The sequence below is a fragment of the Vombatus ursinus genome, unplaced genomic scaffold (genome assembly GCF_900497805.2).
Source record: "Vombatus ursinus unplaced genomic scaffold, bare-nosed wombat genome assembly UNPS02014801.1, whole genome shotgun sequence".
NCBI classification, from domain to species: domain Eukaryota; kingdom Metazoa; phylum Chordata; class Mammalia; order Diprotodontia; family Vombatidae; genus Vombatus; species Vombatus ursinus.
Window position 1 is genome coordinate 23,514,913 of NW_020954579.1, and position 26,272 is coordinate 23,541,184.

General features: G+C 37.2%; 1 protein-coding gene across 1 annotated transcript in view; it reads left to right on the forward strand.

Annotated features, from left to right (window-relative positions):
- Window positions 1–26,272, forward strand: part of LOC114051036 (ATP-binding cassette sub-family A member 10-like) — a gene marked incomplete at its 5' end in the record, with an annotated part of 106,515 nt that overhangs the window by 15,435 nt on the left and 64,808 nt on the right. The window contains 12 exons of the mRNA XM_027873157.1: window positions 316–419; window positions 1,998–2,224; window positions 6,011–6,149; window positions 7,604–7,789; window positions 11,729–11,876; window positions 15,641–15,806; window positions 17,801–17,859; window positions 22,439–22,549; window positions 23,090–23,265; window positions 23,465–23,584; window positions 23,964–24,102; window positions 24,655–24,745. Of these exons, the coding sequence (XP_027728958.1) occupies window positions 316–419; window positions 1,998–2,224; window positions 6,011–6,149; window positions 7,604–7,789; window positions 11,729–11,876; window positions 15,641–15,806; window positions 17,801–17,859; window positions 22,439–22,549; window positions 23,090–23,265; window positions 23,465–23,584; window positions 23,964–24,102; window positions 24,655–24,745 (1,666 nt within the window). The remainder of the gene's footprint in view (window positions 1–315; window positions 420–1,997; window positions 2,225–6,010; window positions 6,150–7,603; window positions 7,790–11,728; window positions 11,877–15,640; window positions 15,807–17,800; window positions 17,860–22,438; window positions 22,550–23,089; window positions 23,266–23,464; window positions 23,585–23,963; window positions 24,103–24,654; window positions 24,746–26,272) is intronic.

Here is a 26,272-nt window from a genome sequence, read left to right on the forward strand (position 1 = left end):
GCTTGCCAGACTCCATTTTGCTCTCTTCTATGTATATTTCTAATTCTTTTTTTGCTGTTCTTTTCTACTTTTTTGAGTCATTATCACTACCCATCATCTTCTCCCAACCCATATAACCCATATTCCCTTTTACTTATAAGCAATGTGTCTAATCAACAAATTAATTTCTATCCTACTTCTGCTGTTTGACTTTGAAAAAAATCTTCTTTCTGTATCATGGGCTTTGAGATAATTTTTAGATATGTGTACTTTTGAACCAAAGTAAAAGGACTTCACTCCCTATAATGATTAGTTGTGCTTTTCTTTCTCTTAAAGCTCACTGTTTTGAGATGTTTGGGGAAATCACATGTTCCCTTACAAGCTACTGGGAAAGAGGTTTTGTTGCTTTTCAAGCTGCCATTAATGCTGCCATAATAGAAGTAAGTGCATAATTACAGAACCTAATGATTAATATGGATTAGTAATATCGGAAGCATCAATTTTTTGGTACAACAATAATAGCCACCTAGCATTTATATAACACCTGCTATGTACCAGGCACTGTGCTAAGCACTTTACAATCCTAATCCCATTTGATCCTCACATAACAACCCTACAGGATAAGTGCTATTATTATGTTAATTTTACAAGTGATGTAAGTGATTTGTTTGAGGTCCCACAGCTGGTATGTGATGGAGGTCACATTTGAACTCAGGTCTTCCTGACTGCTGGCCCAGCCACTCTGAGCCACCTAGCTGCCTAGCTATAAAGTAGAAGGTTATTCTAGTAGAAAGCATTTTAGATTTGGAGTAAGAGGGACTGGTTTAGAACCAAAGAGTCATAGATTTAGAGTTGAAAAACACCTAGTCCACCTAGGACAGATGAAGAAACTAAGCCAAGAGAGGTTAAATGAATTGCTGAAAGCACTAGTAAATATTGAGCAACCAAATCTCAAAAAAAAAAAAAAGTTCCTTTGACATACTTTTAAGTTCAATCTTCATTATTGACATTTTCCTCCATCACTTTTTTTTTTTTTTAGGCAATTGGGGTTAAGTGACTTGCCCAGGGTCACACAGCTAGTAAGTGTCAAGTGTTTGGTCTGAGGCTGGATTTGAATTCAGGTCCTCCTGACTTCAGAGCTGGTGCTCTATCCACTGTGCCACCTAGCTGCCCCTGCTCCATCACTTCCTTAACTCTAAAGCATCAACCAAACAATAACTTGAACCTTGATTCCATAGTGTTTGCCAGTTTCTGGGATGTAAATGCTCACATTGAGAATGTAATAATCACTCTTGATTTGAGTTGGCTTTAGCTCACCAAGGTGATATAGGTAGTAAGTGGTTGAGGTGGGATTTGATCCTCAGTTCTCTGCCTTCAAATGCCATTGAACTTTCCACTGTACCTTAGTGCCTCTATTTAAGCTAGGCCACTTACTGCCTATGTGACCTTGGGCAGGGTACTTAATTTCTCTGGGCCTCAGTTCCTCATCAGTGAGCTGAAGGAGTTGGAGTGATTACCTCTGAGGTCTCAGCCAGATTTTTAAAAATAGTATTTTATTTTTTCCAATTACACATAAAGATGATTTTTAACATTCATTTTTTTTTTTGGTGAGGCAATCAGGGTTAGGTGACTTGCCCAGGGTCATACAGCTAGTAAGCATTAAGTGTCCGAGATCACATTCGAACTCAGGTCCTCCTGACTCCAGGGCTGGTGTTCTATCCATTGCACCACCTAGCTACACCTTTAACATTAATTTTTACAACATTTTTAGTTCCAAATTTTTTTTCTTCCCTTCTTCCCTTCCCATTTTCCTAAAATGATGAGCAATTTGATATGTCAGATATGTTCAGCCAGATCTTTGCAAACAATCCTATGATATACATGAATGATATGATGTTTAAGGAATGTAGCATGTATGTGACTACTTAAAAAAAGAAAGAATTAAGAGGTTATGCAATTTCTTGATCTCTCATACTGTTCGATATAATGATTTTTTTTGTGTTAACATTCTAATTTAGATCGCAACAAATCATTCTGTGATGGATATGCTCATGGCGGTGTCTGGTATAAATATGAAGACATTACCTTTTATCGCCCAAGGAGGATTTCTAAATGAGATCTTTATTTTCTTCTGCATAATTTCTTTTTCACCATTGATATATTTTGCATCACTCAATATTACAAGAGACAGAAAAAACATTAAAGAGTGGATGACGATGATGGGTCTCCAAAGTTCAGCATTCTGGTAAATTAATAATTTTATCTATGAGTGGCACAAATGAATGAAGTATAGGAACCTGGCTCCAAAACCAGAGTTCTTGTCTAACTAGACAATACACATTTATTAAGCACCTACTAGGTGCCAGGCACTGTGCTAAGCAATGGGGAGGCAAAGAAAGGTCTCTGCTCTCAAGGAGCTCACAGTCTAATGGAGAGACAACCTGAAAACAACTATATACAAACAGAGCTATGTACAGGATAAATTGGAAATCACCAACAGAGGAAAGGCACTAGAGTTAAGGGGGAATTGAGAAATGCTTCTTGCAGAAGGTAAGATGTTATGGGAATATAAAATATTGTTATAATATTGTTATGTGTCATATTAAATTTTATGTAAAATTGTTGTTATAATAGAGTATCATTAATTTAAACTTGCTCTGTTTGTTATTTCTTCATATATACCTCTGTTTGGATTAGATGACTCTCAGATATTTTTTGGGTTGGAGACAAGAAATGATAATAGGATTTTTCTCTATTTCTTTGAGGTAAAGAATGTAGTGCTTCCTGCATAGTTTCAGGAAATGTGGGAAAGGCAAATCCATATTAAAGTGACAGATTAGGAACCTGAATGCTGTCAGCATCTTAGGTCGTTGGAGGCAAGGACAGCCATATTTCCCTTTCAGTTGTCTCTCCCTCAGTGTCTCTCCCTCAGTGGCTCTCCATTGCCAGTTGGCCTGACCTATGTCTGTCTTGCCGCTGGACTCCAATGCTCTGGAGGAGAGAGTGAGGCTGATGATTTCATGTTGCTCTCTGCCTCACTTAAATTCAATTCACTTGGAAGTCAAGATATCCCCCTCATGGTATCATTGGTCCTCTTTGAGAATGAAGGATGAACAGCAATAATCCAATGCCTACCAATATGGAACTGTAGCGTAAGGAAACCTAAGCTTATAAAAGCAAGCAGGCATATAGGTAGGCAGTGTTTATTTGGCCCTTACTGTGTGCATTACCTGTTGTCAGGGCTACCTGTTCAGTTGTTCCCACTCAGAGGACCCGCAAGGAATGATTGAGATCAGCACACGGGATCACCAGTGTAGAGCTGGGAGGGCCTTCAGAGATCATTGAGTTTAATGCCTTCATTTTGTAGATAAGGAAAATGAGGCCCAGAGAAGGTAAGAAACTTGCCTAGGATCACACAGGGAGTAAGTGTCAGGGCCTAGGATTTGAACCCAGGTTCTCTAATTGCAAAACCAATGCTGTCTTCAATAGGTGATGATGTAGGGGATAGGTGTCTAAGGTGAGATCTGGACCCCGGTCTTCCTGGCCTTAAGTCTAGTGCTATCTTCTCTTCCTGCTACCTCTAGTCCAATCCCTTTAAATTTACAGAGGAGGAAACTGAGGCCCAGAGAGGTTAAATGACTTTGCCCAGTATCACACAGGAAGCAAATGACAGAGGAAGGATTTGAATTCAGTCCTGACTCTAAAGTCAGTGTTCTTTCCATTGTTACCTCTAAAAAGATAGTGGCAGGACATTACATATCACAATATTGAAACATTTTTCATAGGCAACCATTTTTAATCAGATTAAGCGCATAGAATAGCTCCTGTACTCACTGGTTCCCATTTCTACATTTCCTCTTATGGAAGTTTTTCTATCTCCCTAGGATTTCCTTCAGGGACATTTAAAACCTATGAGTTTTTCTATTTATTTCCAGGAAAAAATAGCTCTCTAGAGATTGGCTTCATTGATCTGTCTGTGGGAAAGAGTCAGGAGCACAATCTGGCTTGGTCAGATCACAACGGGAGTGATTCCCTGCTGACATCTAGCTCTGGGCTCTGCTAGTTCAAAGCATGCTCAAGGGACTATGTAAGACTTTTTTTCTCCTCATGAAGGAAGATTGTTATTATAGAAGAGTCAGTCCATGACAGAGTTGTTGGTATACAGGGAATTGCCAGCTCAGTGAAAAACTACCTCTACCATGGCAGATCATCACTTTCTCTGTGATCTATAGTCTTAGAGAGTTACTCGGGGTTAAGTGACTTCCCCAGGGTCACACAGCCAGTATGTCTCAGAGGGGGCCCCTGGACCCATGTCTTCCTGGCTCTGTGTCCAACTTTCTATCCATTAAGGAACACTGTTTCTCAGATCCTCTCGTATACATAAGCAAGTGTTCAGAAGTAGTGACCAATTTTTACTATAAACTGAAAATGAGTTGCTAGTGGAGTGGCATTGTGAAAAAAAGCCATCATGATACAATGACATTCATTGATGCTTCAAGGACCTAAGATAATCTGTCTAAAATGTGCTTCTGTTCTCATACTCTGCCAGATGTAGTATGGACCATTTTGAGACATTTTTGTAAGGATACAGGGAAACTACTGGAAGATCTGGGTATAGTGAAAAGAGAGTTAGATTTAGAGTCAAAATAACTCAAAGGATCCAGGTTTGCATCCCAAGCCTGCCAGTTACTTGGGATTTTGTTTAACTACAAGAAAAAAGTTCCTACTGCTATGTAACCTCAGTTAGGTTCCTTCACCTCTCTGGAGCTCAGATTTCTTGACTGTGTCACATGAATTTCCTTATCAATTTGACTAGCTTTAACAAATCAGAAACAGGTTTTATTATACTTAAAATGCGGGACGTCCCACTGGCAGTTGATGAGAAATGTGTCATCCCCAATTTAACAAGAAATATCTATACATTATATAAAACAAAGAAAGACTGCTATTCACTAAAATGCAGGTGGCCATACAAAGAAACACAGTATACTTGTTAAAAGGCAACTTCTATCATTTGCTATGGGAGTTATCTTCTTAGGGTAGCTAGTTACACTAAATCTAAGAAAACTGAGTGTCAGGCTAGACAAGGAAGGAGGATGTTCTCAGGACCCTGGAATCCTCTACCTTTATCAGTTAAGTCTTTTTGTACAAATATGGGAAGAAAATATGCCCCGAAGGGCACAAGCTACCATGTTGGGTTTTGCAGTTTATATGGGGTTATATACAGCAAAATGGTGAGCACAGAACAAAATGGAGTCAGTTATGTTCTTCTAGAAATTAATTTTCAACAAGTATAAAATGAGGGGATTAGGTCAGAGTTTTTTAATCTTTTTTCAGTCACAGACCCCTTTGGCAATCTGGCAAATCCTATGGACCATTTCTCAGACTAATTTTTTTTTAAACAGGTAGTTAAAATGTAGTCTTATGAAAGAAACCATAAATGTTGAAATGCAGTTATCTAAATAGTTTTTAGATTAACAATCCAAGTTGTGAACTGCTGGATTAGATGATCTCTAATGTCTTTTCCTGCTCTAAATTGATGATCTTATACTTCTTTCCAGGTTTAAGATCATCTGGTTTAAGATGAGTCTATGAAAAGCAAAATAAAAAAAAGTTAAATTAAAAAAATATGAAAGAATGGAAAATAGGACCTTTTAGTATAGGGTAGAAAAATTTGGATTGGTGGTTGTCTTGAAAAGAGAAAGTTCATGATTCTTTCATTGTCTCATATGAACAGCATATAAACAGTTTTCACAAGAAGAGAGGAGATGTCTGTCCATATCCACAGAGGAATTAACAAAACAGGCTTAAGTCAAAAGGGTAGAAATTCATGCTAGCCATAAGAAAAAAGGTTTCTGCTACTAAGAGAAATTGTGGAGTCTTTTTCTGGCAGTTTTCAAGAGAAAAATTATTTATCTGTCCTTGAGAATAGATAGTTATTTGATAGAAAAAAGGGAACTGTGATGAAGATGTATGATTCTGTTTCACTGGCAATGTGGAATTTTGGAGTAATGCAATATCTTTGCCTTAGGCTTTCCTGGGGTTTGCTGTATGCTGGCTACATCTTTATTATGGCCACATTTCTGGCACTTGTGACATCTAGTCATCTTGTCATCATGACTGGCTACTTTGTGTTATTCACCCTTTTTCTTCTATATGGTTTGTCTGCGGTAAGTTGCTGAACTACATGTTACTTTCCCTACTTCAGAGTCAACTATTTGAGTGAATAATAACATCAATAAAGGTTGTTAATGGAATCTCCCTTTTTTTTCTACTTACGATTGTTATCATCGACTTCAGATATGAGCTGCTTCAATTCTCTGTCCATTAGTTTTTTTCCACATTCTTTTAAAAGTATAGTAACCAAAAAGTTACATAGTCCAATTGGCGAAGTATGACAATGGAAAATTATTTTAGACAGAGTACCTGGGACTTTGCAGCAATGTATTCCATTATCTTAGGCTGGCTTTAAAAAAACAAAAACATGTTGACTTTTTTCCACATTGTAATTCTAATAATGACATGTATTATACTTGTGGTTAAAAATTGATTACCATTTCTGAATAAAAGGACTCGCTAAACTGTTGCTCAGTGGATAGAGAACTGGATTCAGAGCCAGAAATACTTCAAGTGAGAAAGACTCTGTAGTTATAAGAACTGAATACATGTTTGTAGCAACAGAGGGAGGCTGTCGTATGTAGAGAGAGGGCCAAAGTGTAGGCCAAACTGCCTATCCGTGGCAGTGTGGTGTGTGGCTCAAAGAGAGGCAGAATACATATCTCTAACCTTTTCTCCAACAGAGACTTTAATTCTTGCCAGGAAAGGGAAGTAGGAATTTGGGGTCAGAGGCCACAGCTCTGTTCTCAAAGAATGGGGGTACTCGGCTAGGATTATATTTTCTGCTACCTTAAATATTACTACTCTAGGGGATATGATCAGGTTCCTTCTAACCTCTGATTGCTTTGTCATTGTCGGGCAAAGGAAGACTACAAGTTTTGTATCCGAGGTTTGACCTCTTTGCCACAAAATACTAGCTCCACAATGAACACACATAATGAATCGTAAAGAAATACATGTATCCAAATTATAGCAAAACAGGAATCAGAGGTTTACGTAGAAGAATATACACCAGTCAATACAGAATGAAGGAGCTCTTCCACTGGGAGCAAGATAACTCTGCTTAACCCAGAGAGAGGATCCTGGATCTCACCCAGGGGGAAACACCCCAAAGTCTTTAGAGTAGCAAACTGAATATAGGGACATGATGGAGACTGCTTGCTCCTCTTCCCAGAGATGTCTTTTTCATCAGCAACTTGAAATGAGGTTGCCCTCTTCCATGTCATCTCCTCTCTCAAAGCAGGGAACCAGAAGCACCTGAAGCAACTTGACTTGAAACTTGAAGAGTCTCAAGGGGAGCTGCCCAAGAATTAGAGCTTTCTTGTCAACCCTTTCTGGCTCCTGACTCAGGGCAAGGCATTCATCTCCACCAATAAAGAGAGAGTCCCATACCAATGGGCCTGGGGACAGGGACTACATGTTAATTTTTTAATACAAAGATCATTACATTGTATCACTCCATTGCTATCCAAAGACCAAATTGCCAAATAAGATTATTCTCTTTCAGATAGCTTTTGCTTTTCTTCTATGTGTATTGATAAAGAAACCTCTGCTAACTGGACTGATTGCCTTCCTCCTTACTGTGTTTTGGGGATGTTTGGGATTTGCTACATTGTACAAGCAACTTCCTCCCTCTTTGGAATGGATTTTATGTCTCCTAAGCCCCTTCGCCTTTAGTGCTGGAATGGTGCGGGTAAGTCTAATCTGAGCTATGAGACACCTTCATGCCAAAGGTTGTGATTCTTGACAATTTCCATGCTTAGCCTTCTAACCATTAACATTTTTCCAGTCAATGCTATTCTGACTTTGCTGAAATAAAGAGACCACTTAGATGGTTCATTATTCACACTAAGCAGGACTTAACTATGATCTATACCAGTAGCTCTCGGACTATTTGCTTGTGGCATAGTATTCTTTGCTGTAGAAATCGAGGCATGTGGAACAGTTAAATTGGCAACATTAAGGGAGAGCCAAGAGACTTGCACATGTTCAGTTTCTCTTTAATGTAAGAAGTAATTTTTGTTGAGTTCTTAAGGAGTTCAAGGTCTGATGTTTTGAGGTCACTGGATATGCATAATAGGCAAGGTTGTGTGTGTGTGTGTGTGTGTGTGTAATATTATATTTGCCATACTTTACATTCTGACTAAATAAAATTTATATTAAGCAAAATTATTTAAACCTTTCCTTTTATCTGAGATAATATAATATCCAAAATGTTATGGCATACTTAGCAAAACTCATAGCACCCTTGTGTACACTGGACACCCTTTGAGAACCACTGGTTCTTAAAGAACACTGGTTTACCGTGTGCCTTGTATGTGCATACTTGATACAAATGTTTTTTTGGGGGGAGGGTGTAACAGAACAAGGCCTTTGTAGAGGCAACCTATGCCTCTTTGTGTACTGTGCAATGATCATAGCTATTCCTATCAGGAACTCTGTTTCCCATATATATCCTAAATATCCAACCTGATGGCAGGGGGCCAAGGCTTCTTTAAGAAGAGAGTTGAAAAGGAAGGAATAAGCTTTTATTAAGCACCTGCTATGGGCAAGCTTACTGTGCTAAGTGTTTTACAAATTTTTTTACCCTCCCAACAATTTTGGGAGGTGAATGCCATTATCATCACCATTTTATAGCAGAAGCAACTGAGGCAGACAGAGGTGAAATGACTTGCTTAGGGTCGAAGTTGAACTGGTTTTCTTGACTCCAATACACTGGGCCACCTAGTTGCCTCATAGTTAGATGAGAAGTGCTAATGCAGGGCCAAAAGATACTCTTAGTAATAAATACAACCATCTCTGTCTTGTTTGCTTGGCTAGTCTAGACAGCTAAGTTATCACTTATCTGTAAATATTTAACCAGGTGAGAGAGATGTGATATGTTGTTTGGCCACCAGGTGCCCCAGATCCCTGTGGGTGGCCTACTTTCATCAACCCCCACCCCCAGTGCCATCCTTACCACTTTCACTCATTTGGCCAGTGAAGGACTAATTTGGCGCTAGGTTAAATTTAAGTCTGTTGGTTTGGTTTATAACATACCCCTCAAATAACACACACATACATACACACACACACACACACACACACACACACACACACACACGAAAATAAAAGAAAAAAAAAGTAAATCTCTTCCTAACACCTTGAAGTCCCATATCTGCCTTCCTTAGTCATAGGATTTGACAGTTTTCTGTCGATGGCTATGTGATTTTTTTTTTAACACACAATTGGGTATCAAAAGAAATTCAAGCACACAGAATAGACAAGCTTCAATAGCAGGAGGCAATGTTGTGTGGTTTGGTTAATTTTTTTTTCTCCCCTCCACACTCAGCTGGTCTGAGGAGATTGGAAAGGAAATGGATGGTGAGAAGGTTTAAAAAAAAAAAGAGGTGAAAACCCAGCAGGAGTTTACTCAGCAGGGTTCTGAGGCAACAGGGTAAGAAAGAAACTCTGGCCTGGAACTCTGCTAGTTCTCATTGTGGTGCCCCCAGGTAGCTCTCAGTTTGCTCTGCCTGGTGCAGTGCATCTGCTCCAGATGTTGAACCCCTCTATGTCCTCAGATCCTCTATTCCTCTGCTTCCTTCAGTTTATAGCAAGTCCATGAATAGCCTCACAAAGTGATCTCATTTCCGTTCCTGCTTTGCTTTCCCCTGCTTGCAATCCCTGGGATAATGCACCCCTGTCCTGCTCTTTGCCACATGGTAGGAAAAACACAGGAGTCTGGTTGCAAGCTTCTCCTTATTTAAAAAAAAAAAAACCCGACAAAAATTAAGTCCATGAAAAGTCTATGTGCGAGTCTCTCCAAAAGCAAAGGATGTAGAAACCTGAGAACATTTAGAAATGTATGCCCAACACACATTTCCTAGCTTACTTAGGTCTCTATGATCCCTTTACCATAACCCTCCTGGGAGGTCTTAGAAAGCGTGGCTATATTTTGAATTCCTAAGGGATGATGCTATGTCATTTGTGAGGGGCTGTCACAATGAAGACAGACAAAGTAAGGGATCCCTAATTATGGAAGTCACCAGGACCAGACCATAGAATTAACTAGACAAGTAGGCTATTGATAAAACTGTGAGGGAGTGAGGAGCAGAGCTGTTAAGGTGATATACTGTTTCCCCCAGTTCCCAGGTGGGACTCTGGATAAAGGGAAGCTTCCTTTCCAAATTTTTCCCAGAAATGAGGAGACTGGGAGTACAATCATTTGGGTAGTAATCTAATGATTATTTCTTCCAGTTATATGCTTTTTTAACCCCTACCCTCAATTCCCATGGCTCTCCCAGTCAGTTTGTAAGCTCTTTCCTCTCTGCCCCCTTTCTTCTGGGTCTAGTATTGGCCCCTTTAGGACAGTTATAGCCTAAATTAACTGCTACCCGCAGGAACTGCCTGAGTACTTTAGGGAAAATTACACCCTTCCTGAAATCACTTCCCAGCTGTGGCAGGCACACCTCAGAGGATGGGCTTTGGGATTTGGGGGCAATGCCCAGAGAATAAGAGATCTGCCTCCTCTCTTTTTGTATTTTGAATAGGTCAGAGTGAGTCAAGATGAGCAGGCATATATAGATTGTAATCTGTTTCTCAGAAATTTCATATCTTCTCTTTATCCCTACTTCCAACATGCCTATTTCCCAAACTTCCATTTTACTGTTGAAGTCTTTCTAGTTACTCAAACTACTTTGGTGTTACCACCACAACCTTGGTGTTATTTTTGACCACATATGCATTCAGTTACTAAATCTTAATGTTTTTACCTGCACAATGTTTCCTGAGTCCAACCTCTTCTCTCCACTCACATAGACACCATCCTAGTTCAGAATCTCTTCACCTGCAACCTGGATTATTAGAATAGCTTCCCAATTGGTGTATATCTGCTTCAAGTCTGTCTCTACTTTAAACCACTCTCCATAGAACTGCTAAAGTGATTTTCCTAAAGCTTGTTTGATCATGTCTCCTCTACACTCAATGAAATTGACTTTGGGATCAAATATTCTTTCACTGTTATCCAATCATTTCAAAATATCTATTTTGTGTGTAAGTTTTAAAATGTGTATTTATAGTTCAATAGTATGTATATATATGATTTATTAAAAAATGAAACATATAAATATTGGGTGTGCACATTCAAAACTTTTCTTTTTGCGAATGGAACGTGTGAAGAAAAAAGTTTAGATACCCACTGACATAGGGGTCCCCAGTTACACAGTGGAGTTGGGGCTAAAACCATAATTGAAGTACACTTATTTATGATACCCCATGTTGCCCCAAGGAATTTGTGAGTACTGCAGAGTGATGGAAAATAAGCTACACTAATGTGATGTTTTAAATTAAAACCCAATTGCATAGTCAAAAATCAAACCTGATAAATGCACAAGATTGATGATTCTGACATTTGCATAATCATTGGAAAAGCCAGCAGTGGACTATCAGTTAAATATTTTCAGGAGTTTTTATTTTCCCCTATGTCATTTACTTTTTTTGGAACACTGACTTGCTCTGTGATTAGGATTGCTAACAATGAAAAGTTCATTTTAACTGATTAATGAAGTTGATTGTAAAATCAAACTATAATTCCTGTTACTGACAACTTTGATTCTGTTTTTCTCTTTTAATTTTTTGTTTGTTTTGTTTTCAGATTATCCTCCTGGATTATGACTTAAGAGGTTTTACCTTTCCTGATCCTTCAGGAGACTCATATCTAATCCTAGCAATATTTTCCATATTGCTTTTTGATATTCTTTTCTATTTGGCATTGACGTTGTATTTTGACAAAATCTTGCCTAGTAAGTATGAATGTGGTTACAATTCAATTTAGATTAATTTCAAAACTTCACTTTCTTTCAAAGTGTTTTCTGAAAATTTGATGTTTCCACATATTAAGAAGTATTTTCCACTGCAACGGGATGTTATTATCATAGATAGAATGATTTCTCAATTTAGAGCAGGGTGGATCACCTTGAGGAAATTGCTAAATTCTTGTTTGTTTGGTTTTTTGAGGCAATTGGGGTTAAGTGATTTGCACCAAGTCACACAGCTAGAAAGTATTATGTGTCTGAGGCCAGATTTAAACTCAGGTCCTCCTGACTCCAGGGCTGATGCTTTATCCACTGCACCAACTAGCTGCCTCTAAATTCTTTTAATTATACCAAACATCTCCTTGAAACAAAGGCCTGTCTTTTTAACTCCAGTATTCTACTGACGGTGTTGTAAAATTAACAATGATAATAAATAATAATAGCTAACATTTACTGTGCTATAATTATTTTTTATAATTATTATCTCATTTGATAATAATAATAATTACTATACTATAATAGTGATACAAATGATGTATAAATAAATATAATATATTAATGCAATGTGATAAAATAAGTAAATAATGTAAATAATAATTATAATTATAATTATTTCTTTTTAATTATCTCATTTGATACAGCAATCCTAGGAGGCAGATGCTATTATTATTATTATTATCATTTTACATATGAGGAAACTGAGGCAAACAGAGATTAAATAACTTGCCAAGGTTCACCTAGCTAGTAAAGTGTCTAAGGCCAGATTTGAACTCAGATCTTCCTAACTCCAGGACTAGCACTCTATCCACTGTATCCCTTGATGGCTCAGTGTTTATATGGCTGAAAGTCATGGAGTGCTATAGTCTCTGAAGAATGAAAAAATGAGCAACATGTAGTCATCTAGGTGGCACAGTGGATCGAGTAGCAGGCCTAAAGTCAGGAAGACTCATATTTCTGAGTTCAAATCCAGCTTCAGAAACTTGTTGGCTATGTGATGGGCAAGTCACTTAACCCTGTTTGCCTTAGTTCCTCATTTGTAAAATGAGCTGGAGAAGAAAATGGCAAATCCAGTATCTTTGCCATAACCCACAAGTAGTCATGAAGAGCGGACATAACTGAAAAATGACTGAAATAATTTAGAGGGCAAGAAAGAGGTTTACAGTGGGTATAAATAGGCTGTGAGGCAATTACAGAGGAGAGGTAGAGTAAAAGATGTTAGTTGTATGAACAAAAACCAAGATGGACTGATTTCATGATGAGGGTGAGGAATAACTGATGGACAGCTTGTGTCTTACATTAATATCTTCCAGCAAACTCTTGGACTTAGCGAGGGATGAGATCAAGGAGGGTTGACCTTGGCAGGAAGAACCACAACTTTGTCAGAGGCTTGTATGAAGGAGCAATGAATGGCAGTGTGTGTCAAGGAGTTTTGAAATACAGAATAGGGGAGAATAGGAAACTAACATAGATGGTGTCTATTTTCTCAATAGAGTAGGAGGGAGGGAAGATCTTTCCTTGAGAGGGAGGAGGCAAAAAGTAGTGAAAAAGGCTTGAGAAGATTTGAAAAAGCCATCATTATTTTAATATTCCCTGCAATTAGGCAATAATAAGTAGATGACTATGCTGCAGAGAGGGTACAATTGAGTTTACTTATAATCCCAAGTCCCAAATGGATCTGCACCTTCATTGATGTGGTATTCCCAGCAGTGGTGTAGATTGCAACCCCTCCATGCTAGACTATCCAATGTGGCTCATGTCCATTCCTCCCATAAGTCTGCTGCTGGGCATACACCCCAAGTGCTAGGAGGTTGCATTACTTTATCTTGATATTGTGATCATACCAAAAAAGTTGTCCATCAGCTGTCCCTCATTCTTCCCATGTGACAAACTTACTTTCTTATTTGTTTGTACATATATTTGATGACAACCTTTAATGACAGTTCTTCCTAATTCCTTGTTTTTAATGTATTGCAGACAGCTCACACTCACTATGTACCTTTCTACTGCCCTTTAGGTGATACTCAGTTTCAATCTTTGGAATGTTTCATGACTCACAATCATATAAAAATATCTGTAAAATATTAGTATTTAAAATGTAGGCCATTGTTTCAGGGAGAAGTTTGGGAACCATTGAAATAACTGCAATTTCCTTAAAGCAATCCCTATCCTTACTTCTCTGTCTCCTTTGCTTAGCAGGGCATCAAGCACCCTCTGCTCCCTAAGCAGATGAGTGCCCTCCAAAGCTTTATCCTGATCTTTCTTCTCTTCTCTTTCTATCTTCTTTCTCTTTATGGTGTAGTTGATAGAGTTCTGAACCTGTTGTCACTGGACCTGACTTTGAATTCTTCCCCAAACATTTATTTATTGTGTCACTCTGGCCCAGTCACTTAACCTCTCAGAGCCTCATGGACTCTGATAAAAAAATGGGCATGATAATAATATCGACTTCACAGGATGTTTCCTGAATGCTAGTCTTTATATCACCAAATGCCTACTGACTAGTTACACTTGGATGTTCCATAGCAGCACAAACTCATCTTGTCCAAAATGGAGCTCTTTGTCTTCCATGCTATGTTCACTTCTCCTCCAAAAGTCTGTTTCCATTGAGGGCACATCATTTTGTCAGCCTCCATCAAATTGGGAAGACCCTCTGTGGGGTATCTGAGGGCAAGAATCTTAAAGGATGAGAAGGTGCAGTAGTTACTGCCTCCAATCAGTGGAAAGAATGAGCATATCACTGAGGCTAATGATCCATTGAAGTATAGTAGGTTAATCAAGGAAATTTCTTTGATGTTTAATCAGCTTACAGGGCACTGAACCTTTGTTTGGGACATTTGATTGACATCTCCCCATTCAGGGCATGGATGGGATGTGCCCCTGACACTTTGTTAAGAAGACAAAAGATAACTCCTGATTAGTCTCTGGGACTAGGACTGCCTGGCACCCTTTTACTTTGGCTTAATCAATTACTATTCACCAAGGACTCTTAAGTTGCTTTTTCCTTCCACTTCTTTTTCTAAGAGAGTACAGGAGATCCAGGGAAGAGGCCTTATCCCATCTTCAACACTACCACCATGATTAATGAATGGCTTAAGGCAGAATCACATGGGAGCTGCATGTACTAACCTAAGTCCATATAGCCCAAGAGGAGAGTTCCCAGACATGTTTTGTTTTTCTTCCTGCCCTCTCCCCTCACTCCCACTCTTATTTCAGGTGGAAACCAAAGACTGAAGAGTGAATTCTTACAGCCTAAGTGATGGCTACAGATGGAGGAGGAGTAGAATTTCCAGGAAGAATACATATGTATTATTATTACTTAAGTGGTCCTAGAGAGAAAGTCAAGGGACTGTTCAGTTGTTTCAGTTGTGTCTGACTGTTCGTGACCCCATTTGAGATTTTCTTGGCAAAGATACTGGAGTGATTTGCCATTTCCTTTTCCAGCTCATTTTACAGATGAGGAAATGGAAGAAAAAAGGGTTAAGTGACTTGCCCAGGGTCACACAGCTAGTAAGTGTCTGAAATCAGATTTGAACTCAGGTCCTCCTGACTCCAGGCCGAGACTTCCATCCACTATACCACCTATCTTCCCCATTTACACCAATTACCCTAAAGAAATATATGGGATCAAAAGGAATATTAAAATAAAAAGTTATATGTTATGAGATGTGAGAGATCAATATATGCTACTTTAGTAGAGGCTGCTTTTATTATTGTGATTTGACACATCCGATATTTAATTCTGTCCCTATTAGATGAATATGGACAGCGGCAATCTCCTTTGTTTTTCCTTAAGTCTTCATTTTGGTTCCAAAAATGGAAGGCTGTTCATGAGGTTCTGGAGAATGAAATCAACCCTGAGCATTACTCTGACTCTTTTGAACCAATATCACCAGAATTCCATGGAAAAGAAGCCATCAGGTAAATATTTTTTTTCAAGCATACAAATTAACACCACAGGCTAATAAGCTAACCAGTACACTACAGCCAGCTTTAAATGAAATTTTGAAGTATCCATGCTATATCTTTCTTCTGAACTGGTCTCCTGAAAGCATACTTGGTGCTTTCCCACCCCTATTTCAAAAGAAAATTTCTCTAAAATGTATGTATTTTAACATTTAAATTTATTTTATCTGTGTAACAGTTCTAAGCACAATTTTACATTGACCATGATTATAATACATTTTCTTTCTATTCAACTTCTGCCTTTTACCTTGGTTCTTCTTTTCTTCTACTCTCTCTTGTTTCTTACTCTGCCTCCTATTTCTTTTTCCTAAACTAACTTTTTTTCACTTTTCTCTTCCCTTCTTCTTCTTCTTTTTTTCTTTTTTTTCTTTTAACATACAGCTTTAAGGAAATGAAATATCTCATTTGGTAGTGTTGTCTTTTTAAAGTGCTTTTGGGCAACTCTAATACGAAATTCTTCTAAAGTGGCTATTACTCCTTTTCTTCAAATTATAAAACTGAACCTGGGGAAGACAGGGCACTCCTTTGATCTTCTGTGGCATAAGAGGTATGGGATCCTTCTGATCAGTGCCCCATTAAGGGATTGGATGATGCTGACAATACGGTCTTCTCAAATTGAGACAAGTTTTTTCTTTTTTCAGTTTTTTGAGGACCAAATGAGTGTTTCAGAGGCTAAGAACCTGGACATGTTCTTTTACACTGTCAGTTTTCTCCCAATATTTATCTATTATATGATTCCTGGGAATAGAGGGGAATTTGGGGTTATCTCTTCCCTGAGACTCATTTTGAAATAATGGGGTTCCTTTGGACACAGGACCTAGAAGGCTAAGATGTTTTTATACCTTACATCTTCTGTGCCCTCTACCTCCCAACTCATCCCTCCTTCTTATCTCTAGCTGAAGGTTTCTTGAGAGGTAAGATCCCCAGGGGCCAATCAGTGTTTAGTGGTTTCTTTGCTTCTTTATTTCGACTGTCTCTTCCATTCTATATCCTCAGAAGTGAGAGGTTGAATATTCTGTGCTTTACACTGAGGATGGACAAAAAAAAAATCTCTGTGTATATGAAGACAACAATAAAACCATATTGGGCTGTTAAAACAACAGTAACAATAACTTAATGTGTGGAGAATGATTAAGAAAATGTGAAAAGCAGACCAGAGGGAAAGGATAAAGGAAAAATAGATGGAAGTGGGCAAAGAGGCTCACATTTCCTAGGGCTCAAGCTTTCTCAAATACTTAAAAGATGAATTTATGTCTCCTGTGTTCTACAAAGCCCTCCAGGACTACTGCAACCCATATTAATCTCTTATTATTCTGAACAACTAAGTGATGAGTGCACTTATCATTTAAATTATACAAAGTAGAATATAAGAATTTAGGAATAATAAAATGGACTTTTATCTTGTCGTATCCTCTTATGTGAATAATTGTAAGCTGATTGAGAGCAGGGACCATTTCTCACACCTCTCATCTATCTCTTATGACATTTAGCACAGTTAGAGGAATGAAGTAGATATTCCTATTGATATGTACAATGTTCTCCTGGTTCTGCCCATTTTACTCTGCATCAGTTCATATAAGTCTTCCTAGGTTTTTCTGAGAGCATCCTGTTCATCATTTCTTATAGCACAATAGTATTCCATCACAATCATATACAACTTGTTCAGCCATTCCCCAGTTGATGGATATCCCATCAATATCCAATTCTTTAATGCAAATTAAAATCAAAAGTGTGTCATGTGTATATTTTGCTATTTTTGGGGGGGCAGCGCACTAACTTTGGAGTTTGGAAACCTTGCTGCAGAATTCTCAAAATACCGCATGTGGGAAGTGCAACTTTTGTTTAGTCTGCCTATCTCTTAGATTATCTCTGAATTATATTATTTATACTTCAAGTTTTTGGTTAGTATATGCTCTGTGATCATGAAACATTATTTACTTTTCTTTTAGAATCAGAAATATTCGAAAAGAATATAAAGGAAAACCTGAAAAAGTAGAAGCTTTGAAAGGTAAAGAGGAAAATTTCATTATATATAATGTTATATCAACAGTTGATTGCTTATATAGATTTAAATTTTTTCTCTTCATAAGGAATAATGCAGGCACCACAAGCATTACTCCTCATTCCAACTTATATATATATATATATATATATAGATATAGATATAGATATATTTACCTTCTTAATGAATTATAACCAACTTGTTTACAAAAAGAACATTTCCATCTCTGAAACATGTGACATAAGTAGGATATGAAGTTCTGAACCCTTTTTAGGTTTCCTATAGAACTATTCTCTAACTTTAAAGCTGTCCTTTTTACCCAGTTGTTTTTTGTTTCTTTTTGGATGGTGGGATAGTTTGTGTAAAGTACTTTTAGCCACACACTAGTTTCTTATTGACAACTGGGTGGTATAGTCTATAGAGTACCAGTCTTGGAGTCAGAAAGGCTTAAACAACTCTTTTGGAGTTTATATCTTCTGTCAAGAGCATAACATTAATGCATACTATCTCAGACACTTACTAGCTTGGTGAACAAGGGCTAGATAATTAACCTCTGCCTTCCTCAGTTTTCTTATCTGTAAAATGGAGGTAATAATACCATCTACCTCTTAGGGTTGTTGTGAGGTTCAAATGAGGTAATATATGTAAAGCACTTTGTAAACCTTAAAGTGCTATATAAATGCTAATATACATACTATATATACATATATACAATATGTAATTATATATAATTTTATTAATAGAGATATAATTTATATATAATATAGATATGAGATATGTAGTTTTATTATAACAACTAACATTTGTAGAGTGCTTTATAAATATAACATAAAAATAAACATCATTATATATGCCAGGCGTTATGCTAAGTGCTTTATAAGTATTATCTCATTTGATTCTCACAATAACTGGGAAGTAGGCACTGTTATTATAACCATTTTATAGATGAGAAAATAGAGGCAAGCAGAGATGAAGTGAATTGCTCAGGGTCACACAGTTAATAAGTGACTGAGGTTGGATTTGAACTCAGGTCTTCCTAATTCCAGGTCCAGAGCTGTATCTACTACACCATATACCAATGAGAATAAAGCAAAAGTGAAATCCCTTTTCATTTCAATTCAGCAAACATTAATGGAATCACCTACTATGTGCAGGACATTGAGCTAGGGGTACAAAGATAAAAACAATAATATTTCTTGTCCCTAAGGAACTTCTACACAAAATAATGAGGCAGGAATTTTTTTGGATGTCAGGGAATGTCACTTAACAACTGGTGGAGGTGGGTGGGAACAGAAAAATCCATATGTGTGTTTTAGCTTAACCTTGAAGGGAGTTAGGGATTCCAAAAAGCAGAGCTGAAGAGGCTGGGCATTCCCATTCTTGCTGAAAGCTTTAGGAAGGCGTGGAGGCAGAAGATGGAATGTGGCTGGTAGGAAATTAAAAGTAGGTGAGTGACTGAAATGTATTACGTGAAAGGGACAGTAATAATAAAGATAGTTTGGAGGTCAGTTGTGAAAGACTTTAAAGTTCCAAACAAAAGAATTTGTATTTCATCCTAAAGGCAACACAGAATTCAATTCAATAAACATCTACTAAACACCTACTGTGTGCCAGGTACTGTGCTAAGCACTAGGGATACAAAAGAGGCAAAAGACATTCCCTGCCTTCAAGTAGCTTAATCTAATGGGAAAGACAACATGCAGACCAGTATATGCAAAGCAAGCTAGATATGAAATAAATAGAAAATAAGTAACAAGGGAAGGCACTGGAATTAAGAGGAGTTGGGGAAATCTTCCTGTAGGAGGTGGGATTTTAGTTGGGATTCAAAGGAGGCCAAGGAGGTCAGTAATTGGAAAGGAGGAGGGAGATCATTCCAGGTATGAGGAAAGACTAGAGAGAATGCCTAGAACCAAGAGATGAAGTGTCTTGTTTTTGGAACATCTAAGAGGTCAGTATCACTGGATCGAAGAGTAAGGGATGAGCTTCTTGAGCAGGGGAGTGACGTGATCAGGCCTCTGTTTTAGGAATATTAGTTTGGCAGCTGTGTCTGTAGGGCAAATTGGAGTGGGGGCAAGGGAGAGTGGTGTCAACCCGACAGAACCAGCCTCTAACCTGTGGGTGGCCAGAGCTGAACAGCACAGGTTAGAGACAACAGAGTCAGGAATCAAACAGAGGTTTAACTTTAAAGTGAGGGCAATGGCTTGCAAGCAAGAACATATGTGCTGGGACCCTGTCCCTAGTGGGGGAGACCCGAGGCAGCATAGGGAGATCTCAGTACTTACACCAATGGTTGCACAGTGATCTGTAACCCTGACAATGAGGGCTAACGGTGACGATGTGACCAGTTTGATTTATAGCAGGGCTTTATGACTGGAACGTGGATATAACAGGTGCTTGTCCAAGCTCAGGGAACAACTGGTGCTGGTCAAAGCAATACAATAATTATATGATTTTGCCAGAGGGTGAGTGCAAAGGACCGTTGTTACGCCAAGCTTGAGGCACAACTTGCTTTCTGGGCCTTAGTTCTGGAAAAACAGGATGTCTGATTGAACACGGATTAAGAGGATGGTGTGAGGCATAGGAAGGAAATGACGATGGTAATGATATGAGTTTAAATTTTTCTTTTCTTTTTTTGGGGGAAAGCAATTGGGGTTAAGTGACTTGGCCAGGGTCACACAGCTAGTGAGTATCATGTGTCTGAGGCTGGATTTGAACTCAGGCCCTCCTGACTCCAGGGTCAGTGCTCTATCTACTCTGCCACCTAGCTGCCCCAAGTTTAAAATTTAAAATGTAAAATGTAAAATGCTGGGATCTTTCAAGTCTATCTTGTCCAAATACATTTATATCATTGCTCACCAAGGCATTAGGGCTCCCTTGTCATTAAATGGCTCTGACTACAGGCTCAGGAGGGTATTGGGGTCAATGTTGTGGGAGTCTGACCTCTAAAGACAGGGGTCAGGATCTTTTTTTTTGTCTTGGCATCTTTACCCCTAAATTCTAGTTATTTATACCTTTTACACCAGAACCCTTGGGAATATCAATTAAAACTTATATTTGGTTTATGTCAAGGGCATACTAAAAAGAGTATGAAAGTGTTCAATGTACAATGCAGATTACGTATGGGGCAGCTGAAGCTTAAATGTTTTGGCTCATTAAATAATGAGAAGACAGGACTCATTGGAAAAGACCTTGATGTTGGGAAAGTTTGAAGGCAAAAAGAAAAAGAGACAGCAGAGGGATGAGAGGGTAAATAATGTCATGGAAACAACAAACATGAACTTGGACAGATAGAAGGGCCTGACATGCTATGGTGCATGAGGTCACAAAGAATCAAACATGAGTGAATGAATGAATAATAAATTGATTTCTTCTTCACAGAAGATATACTAAAAAACATAAAAGACTACCAAGAATACATTGACAGAGTCATTATTTTAAAAACTATTATTGTAGTGATAATAATAGTTAGCATTTAAATAGTGCTTTAAAGTTCAGAAATCCTTTACAAATATTATCTCATTATATACTCACAACAACCCTTGAAGGTAGATATTATTATTATCCCCATTTTAATGATAAGGAAACTGAAGCAGATGGAGGTGTAGTGGTTTACCAGGGTCACACAGCTAGTAAGTGTATGCAGGTTTAAACACATCTTCCTGTGTCTAGGTTTAGTGCTCAGATATTAAAACATGAAACATTTTGAGGAATTGCTAAACAACCATTTCATCGTCACCTTATTTCTGCCCTGTCCAAGCAATACCTTTAAAATTTACATCTTCTGGCAAGCAAGAGCATTGCTTTAATACTTACTCTTGTCAGTGGTCATCTTCTCCTCCAAGAAGAAAGTAATTGTAGAAAACCTCCCCCAACTGCCAATCAGTTCTGACTGTGGGACCTAGGAGCTCTCAAACACATAAGGTATATATCCAAGTCTAGAAACATCCATCTCAGGATGACTATTTGGTCACTTGTGTTCAGGTAAAAGAAACAAAATAGATGAGGCATTTGTGGGTCAAAGGTTCAGGCAGGCCTTGTCAAAACTAGTTTTCTTAAGGGCATATTTGAGCAGTTGCTGTAACTTTCAGGGAAAGAGAGACCTATCTTCCCCACCTCACGGGAAATCTAAGAATTCCAAACCTTCTATACAGTAGAGAGGAAGAAGATATCAAGAATAGAAGTTGTTTTCCTGTGAAAGTCTACTGAGTGAATAGCTGCTCTTGACTCAGTGGTCAGTCTTTTTTGTTATAGCTGGCACTTCAGGGGGCCAAGGGATTGTTATGCTATCCCAAAGCCTGAACTGATGTTGAATACATGTATCCCCAGAAGTAGCCCAAAGGAACTGGGATGAGCTCTAACTTTGTTCTGTTGCAAAACAAAACAAAAATGGGAGAACATCAGAGAAATGCAGAGTGAGTTTAGCTTGTCCTGTTCCAAATTCCTTTATCTCCTTTTTTCCTCCACAGTCCCCTACTGCACGCCGTCTTCATGCCCAAGCCATACCTAGTGGCCTGGAAGACATAGAATTCTGTGTCTGGTTCTAACATGTCAGATAGAAGGTAGATTCTTCCTGTTTTAATTTCAGGTTTACTACTGGATATCTATGAAGGCCAGATCACTGCAGTACTTGGTCACAGTGGAGCTGGGAAATCCACCCTGTTAAACATTCTTAGTGGATTGTCTGTTCCAACAGAAGGTGAGAGAATCATTTCCCAAACGAAGATTGACTGATAAATCAAGACATCATGCAGGAGCCAGTAAATAGCATTCTCCCAAAGTAGATGCTTGCCAGAATGTATTAGAAATTTCTCTAAGCTGTACTTTTATTGAGTTATGCAATCTTCAACTGGAAAAAAAAGTGTTTGCTATTTAACAATTCCATGAGGATGGCTATCTTCAGTCAGTGGGTATCTCTGTGAAAATTAACATTTGTTTAAATACTGTTTTTTTTGTCAATGATGTAATTATCAGTATTTATAAAATAACTCATCTTTTAAAAATCTAGTATTTAAATAATCTTAATAACTTAATATGTTTTAGAAATTGATATGTCATTTTCACTTGATTATGGTGTAAACAAAAGTATGAACAAAAGTAAAGCAAAGTATATTGTCACCCAGCTATTAACTTGTTTTTAATTTCTGATTTTAGGTTCAGTTATAATCTATAATAATAGACTAAACTTTATCCAGTAATTGTCACCTAGATATTAATTTGTTTTAACTTTTGTTTTCAGGTTCAGCTACCATCTATAATAACAAACTCTCTGAAATGGCTGACTTGGAAAAAATAAGAAAGATCATTGGTGTTTGTCCACAATGCAATGTTCAACTTGACTTTCTTACTGCAAGAGAAAATCTCAGACTGTTTGCTAAAATAAAAGGAATTCATCCACAGAAGGTGGAGCAAGAGGTAGATAAGGATGAGAAAACTGGCTAGATGAATCCTTATTCTGGACTTATTTCTGTTCTATCATTTAAAAGCCATTAAATGTACAAAATTTAGAAAGGGAAGTCCTAGGAAAGTTCCTTTATATATAATGAATAGTAAATAAAAAGTAGTTCACCGAAAGCATTTTGGTTTTTTGAATTTAATATCCTCTCTTGGGTAGGTACAGCAAATTTTAACACAACTGGAAATGAAAAATATTCAAGATACCTTTGCAGTAAATTTAAGTGGTGGACAAAAAAGAAAGCTATCTTTTGGGATCGCCATTTTAGGAGATCCTCAGGTAAGTGGTACCAGACTTTCAAATGACTGAGACTGATGTACTTGAAACTATTAGTAATAATTCATGATTTTTTTGTTATTAGAAATAATCAAAGAGGGAATAAATAGCAAAATTGATTGTATGGTTTTTAAGTTCACAGCATCTCCTCTCCATCCCCCTCCCAACCTAATAAATATCTGAGGACTGATATAAAGCTTAAAAACATACATTTTAAAGATTGTTTTCTGAAAGAACTTGTACATGGAATGAAAACTACATTGTCTTACACATAGTGCTATTAACATTTAACACGTGTTAAAGTTTATTGGCATTTAACATGTGTGAGACTCAATTTAAGTGTTTACATGAAGATTCTTTTACATGTGTTCTCCCTTTACAGGTCTTGCTGTTGGATGAACCAACTGCTGGACTGGATCCCTTTTCAAGGCACCAAGTATGGAATCTTCTAAAGGAAAGGAAATCAGACCGTGTGATCTTGTTCAGTACCCAGTTCATGGATGAGGCTGATCTCCTTGCTGGCAAGTCTTGGTTTCCTTTCACTATTATAATCAGGAATTGGACAGGTCAAAGAATGACAGGCATTACCTAAGTCTTTGTCTGTACTGGTAATCAAAGTGAAATGGAAGAAGAGAGTCTTGCTTCCAATCCGTTTATGTATTTTCACTTATCACAGTATTTTTACTAATAGCGAGATTTCATTCCCACTAATAAGGAAATTTGATTCCTACCTCCTAAGTTGGAGAGCAATCATATTGAGGTATCCAGATAATACTGAAGCATGTTCAGTTGAGAAATAAAGATATTTCACAAGTATCCAAAGAAGAGAGCATGGCAAGGTTGAATTTTTTTTCCTCAAAAGTATTCCAAGTAGTCAGAAGGACATGCCCAAGTTTAGAATGTTTCACCTTAACTGGGTTCCAGGTTCTACTCTACATTTAAAACTTTAAACTGCAATCAATATGTTGAATGTAGAGGGACTATTATTTTTTTGGACCTGTGAATTACCTCTGGAATAACTCACGGAGGGAAAAAAGCCCTAATCTAGATCTCATTTGCTTCTTTTTGCTCAGATCGGAAAGTGTTTATGTCCAATGGGAGGTTGAAGTGTGCAGGCTCTTCGTTGTTTCTGAAGAGGAAATGGGGGATTGGATATCACTTAAGGTACAATGCTTATGGGAAGTGTGGGTTCAAATCTGATGTAATCATATGTAAGGCAGGTATTTGATGGATTTTTTTTTAAAAGATGTAAACTAGAAATGAGAGACTCCTTTTGAAATATGAAACACATAGTTTTTAACAAAATCGATTTTTATTGATATCTTCAAATTTTGAAACAGCTAAATTTCTCCTCTGTATTCTGCCTCCCCGTCCAGAAAACCATCTCTTATAACAATTTTAAAAAAGGGGAAAAAAGTAAAGCCAATCAATATATTACCAAAAAAAACAACCTCTGACATTATATTCAACATTTCATACTGCTGGTCCTTCCTACCTCTGCAAAAGAATGGGAGAGATGTCTTTGCATATCTCTTCTGAGTCCAAGCTTGTTTGTAATTTTGCCACATTCAATTTCAAGTTATTTATTTTTTAAAGAGCATTTTATAACTGAATCTATACCAGTATTAAATGTATTTTAGCATATTCACTTTCAAAATTGTATGCATTTGTAGTTATTTTGAATAAGATTTCTCTCCTATTGATACTTAGATGTTGTAGTTATATAGAATATAGAAATATATAAAATATAGAATATTGAAATGATACTAGTTTTGTAAGTTTATTTTGTAGCCTGACTTTATTGAAGGTAGTAATTACCTTAGTTAGTTTCTTCCATGATTCTCTAGGATTTTTAAATTAAACCACCATGCTATAAGCAATCTGTTAAAGTTATATGCTCTTTGTTTATCTGTGCATCCATAATTTCTTTCTCTTGGCTTATTGGTATTGCTAGCATTTCTAGAACTATGTAGAATAGTGGCTGAGTAAATGGGCATCCTTGATTTACTCCCATATGTATTTGCAAAACTTGTGGCAAATATCTATTCACATGATGCTTACTTTGGGTTAAAGATGGATACTTTCTATGATATTGAAAAGGATATTAATATACCTATGCTATTTTGATTTTTTTGAAAGTTGATATTGTACATTGCTAAAGGCTTTTTGTATGTTCATTGAGTTAATAGTTTGGTTTTTTTGTTTTAATAATTACATTTATTGTTGAAAGTTGAAATACTCTTGTATACCACTGGTATAAATGCAACTTAGACGTAATGAATAATTTCCTGGTTAAATTGCTGTGATATTTAAAATAATTTCATTTAAAAATATGAGTTGAGTAATGACACTCACCTATAGTTCTCTTCTTCTCTGATTTACACATTAGAATTATACTTGTCTCTTAAAAGAAGTCCAGTCTAGTGATCTTGGAATTTGAGAATAATTTGAATAGCATTGATATTAATCATTCTTTAAAACAGTAATCAAATTCTTCTATAAATGAATCAGAAATATGAATTTTTTAGCTAGTTACATTTCTTTTTCTCAGATTTAAGATATCTTTTTGGTGTTCTTTTAGAATTCTTTATTATGTTTTTAAAGATAATCCTGTGTTTTATATTTTCAGTTTTATTGGTATATAATTCTTCATATTAAGTTCTGAAAGTTATTTTTATTTCTTCTGGTTTA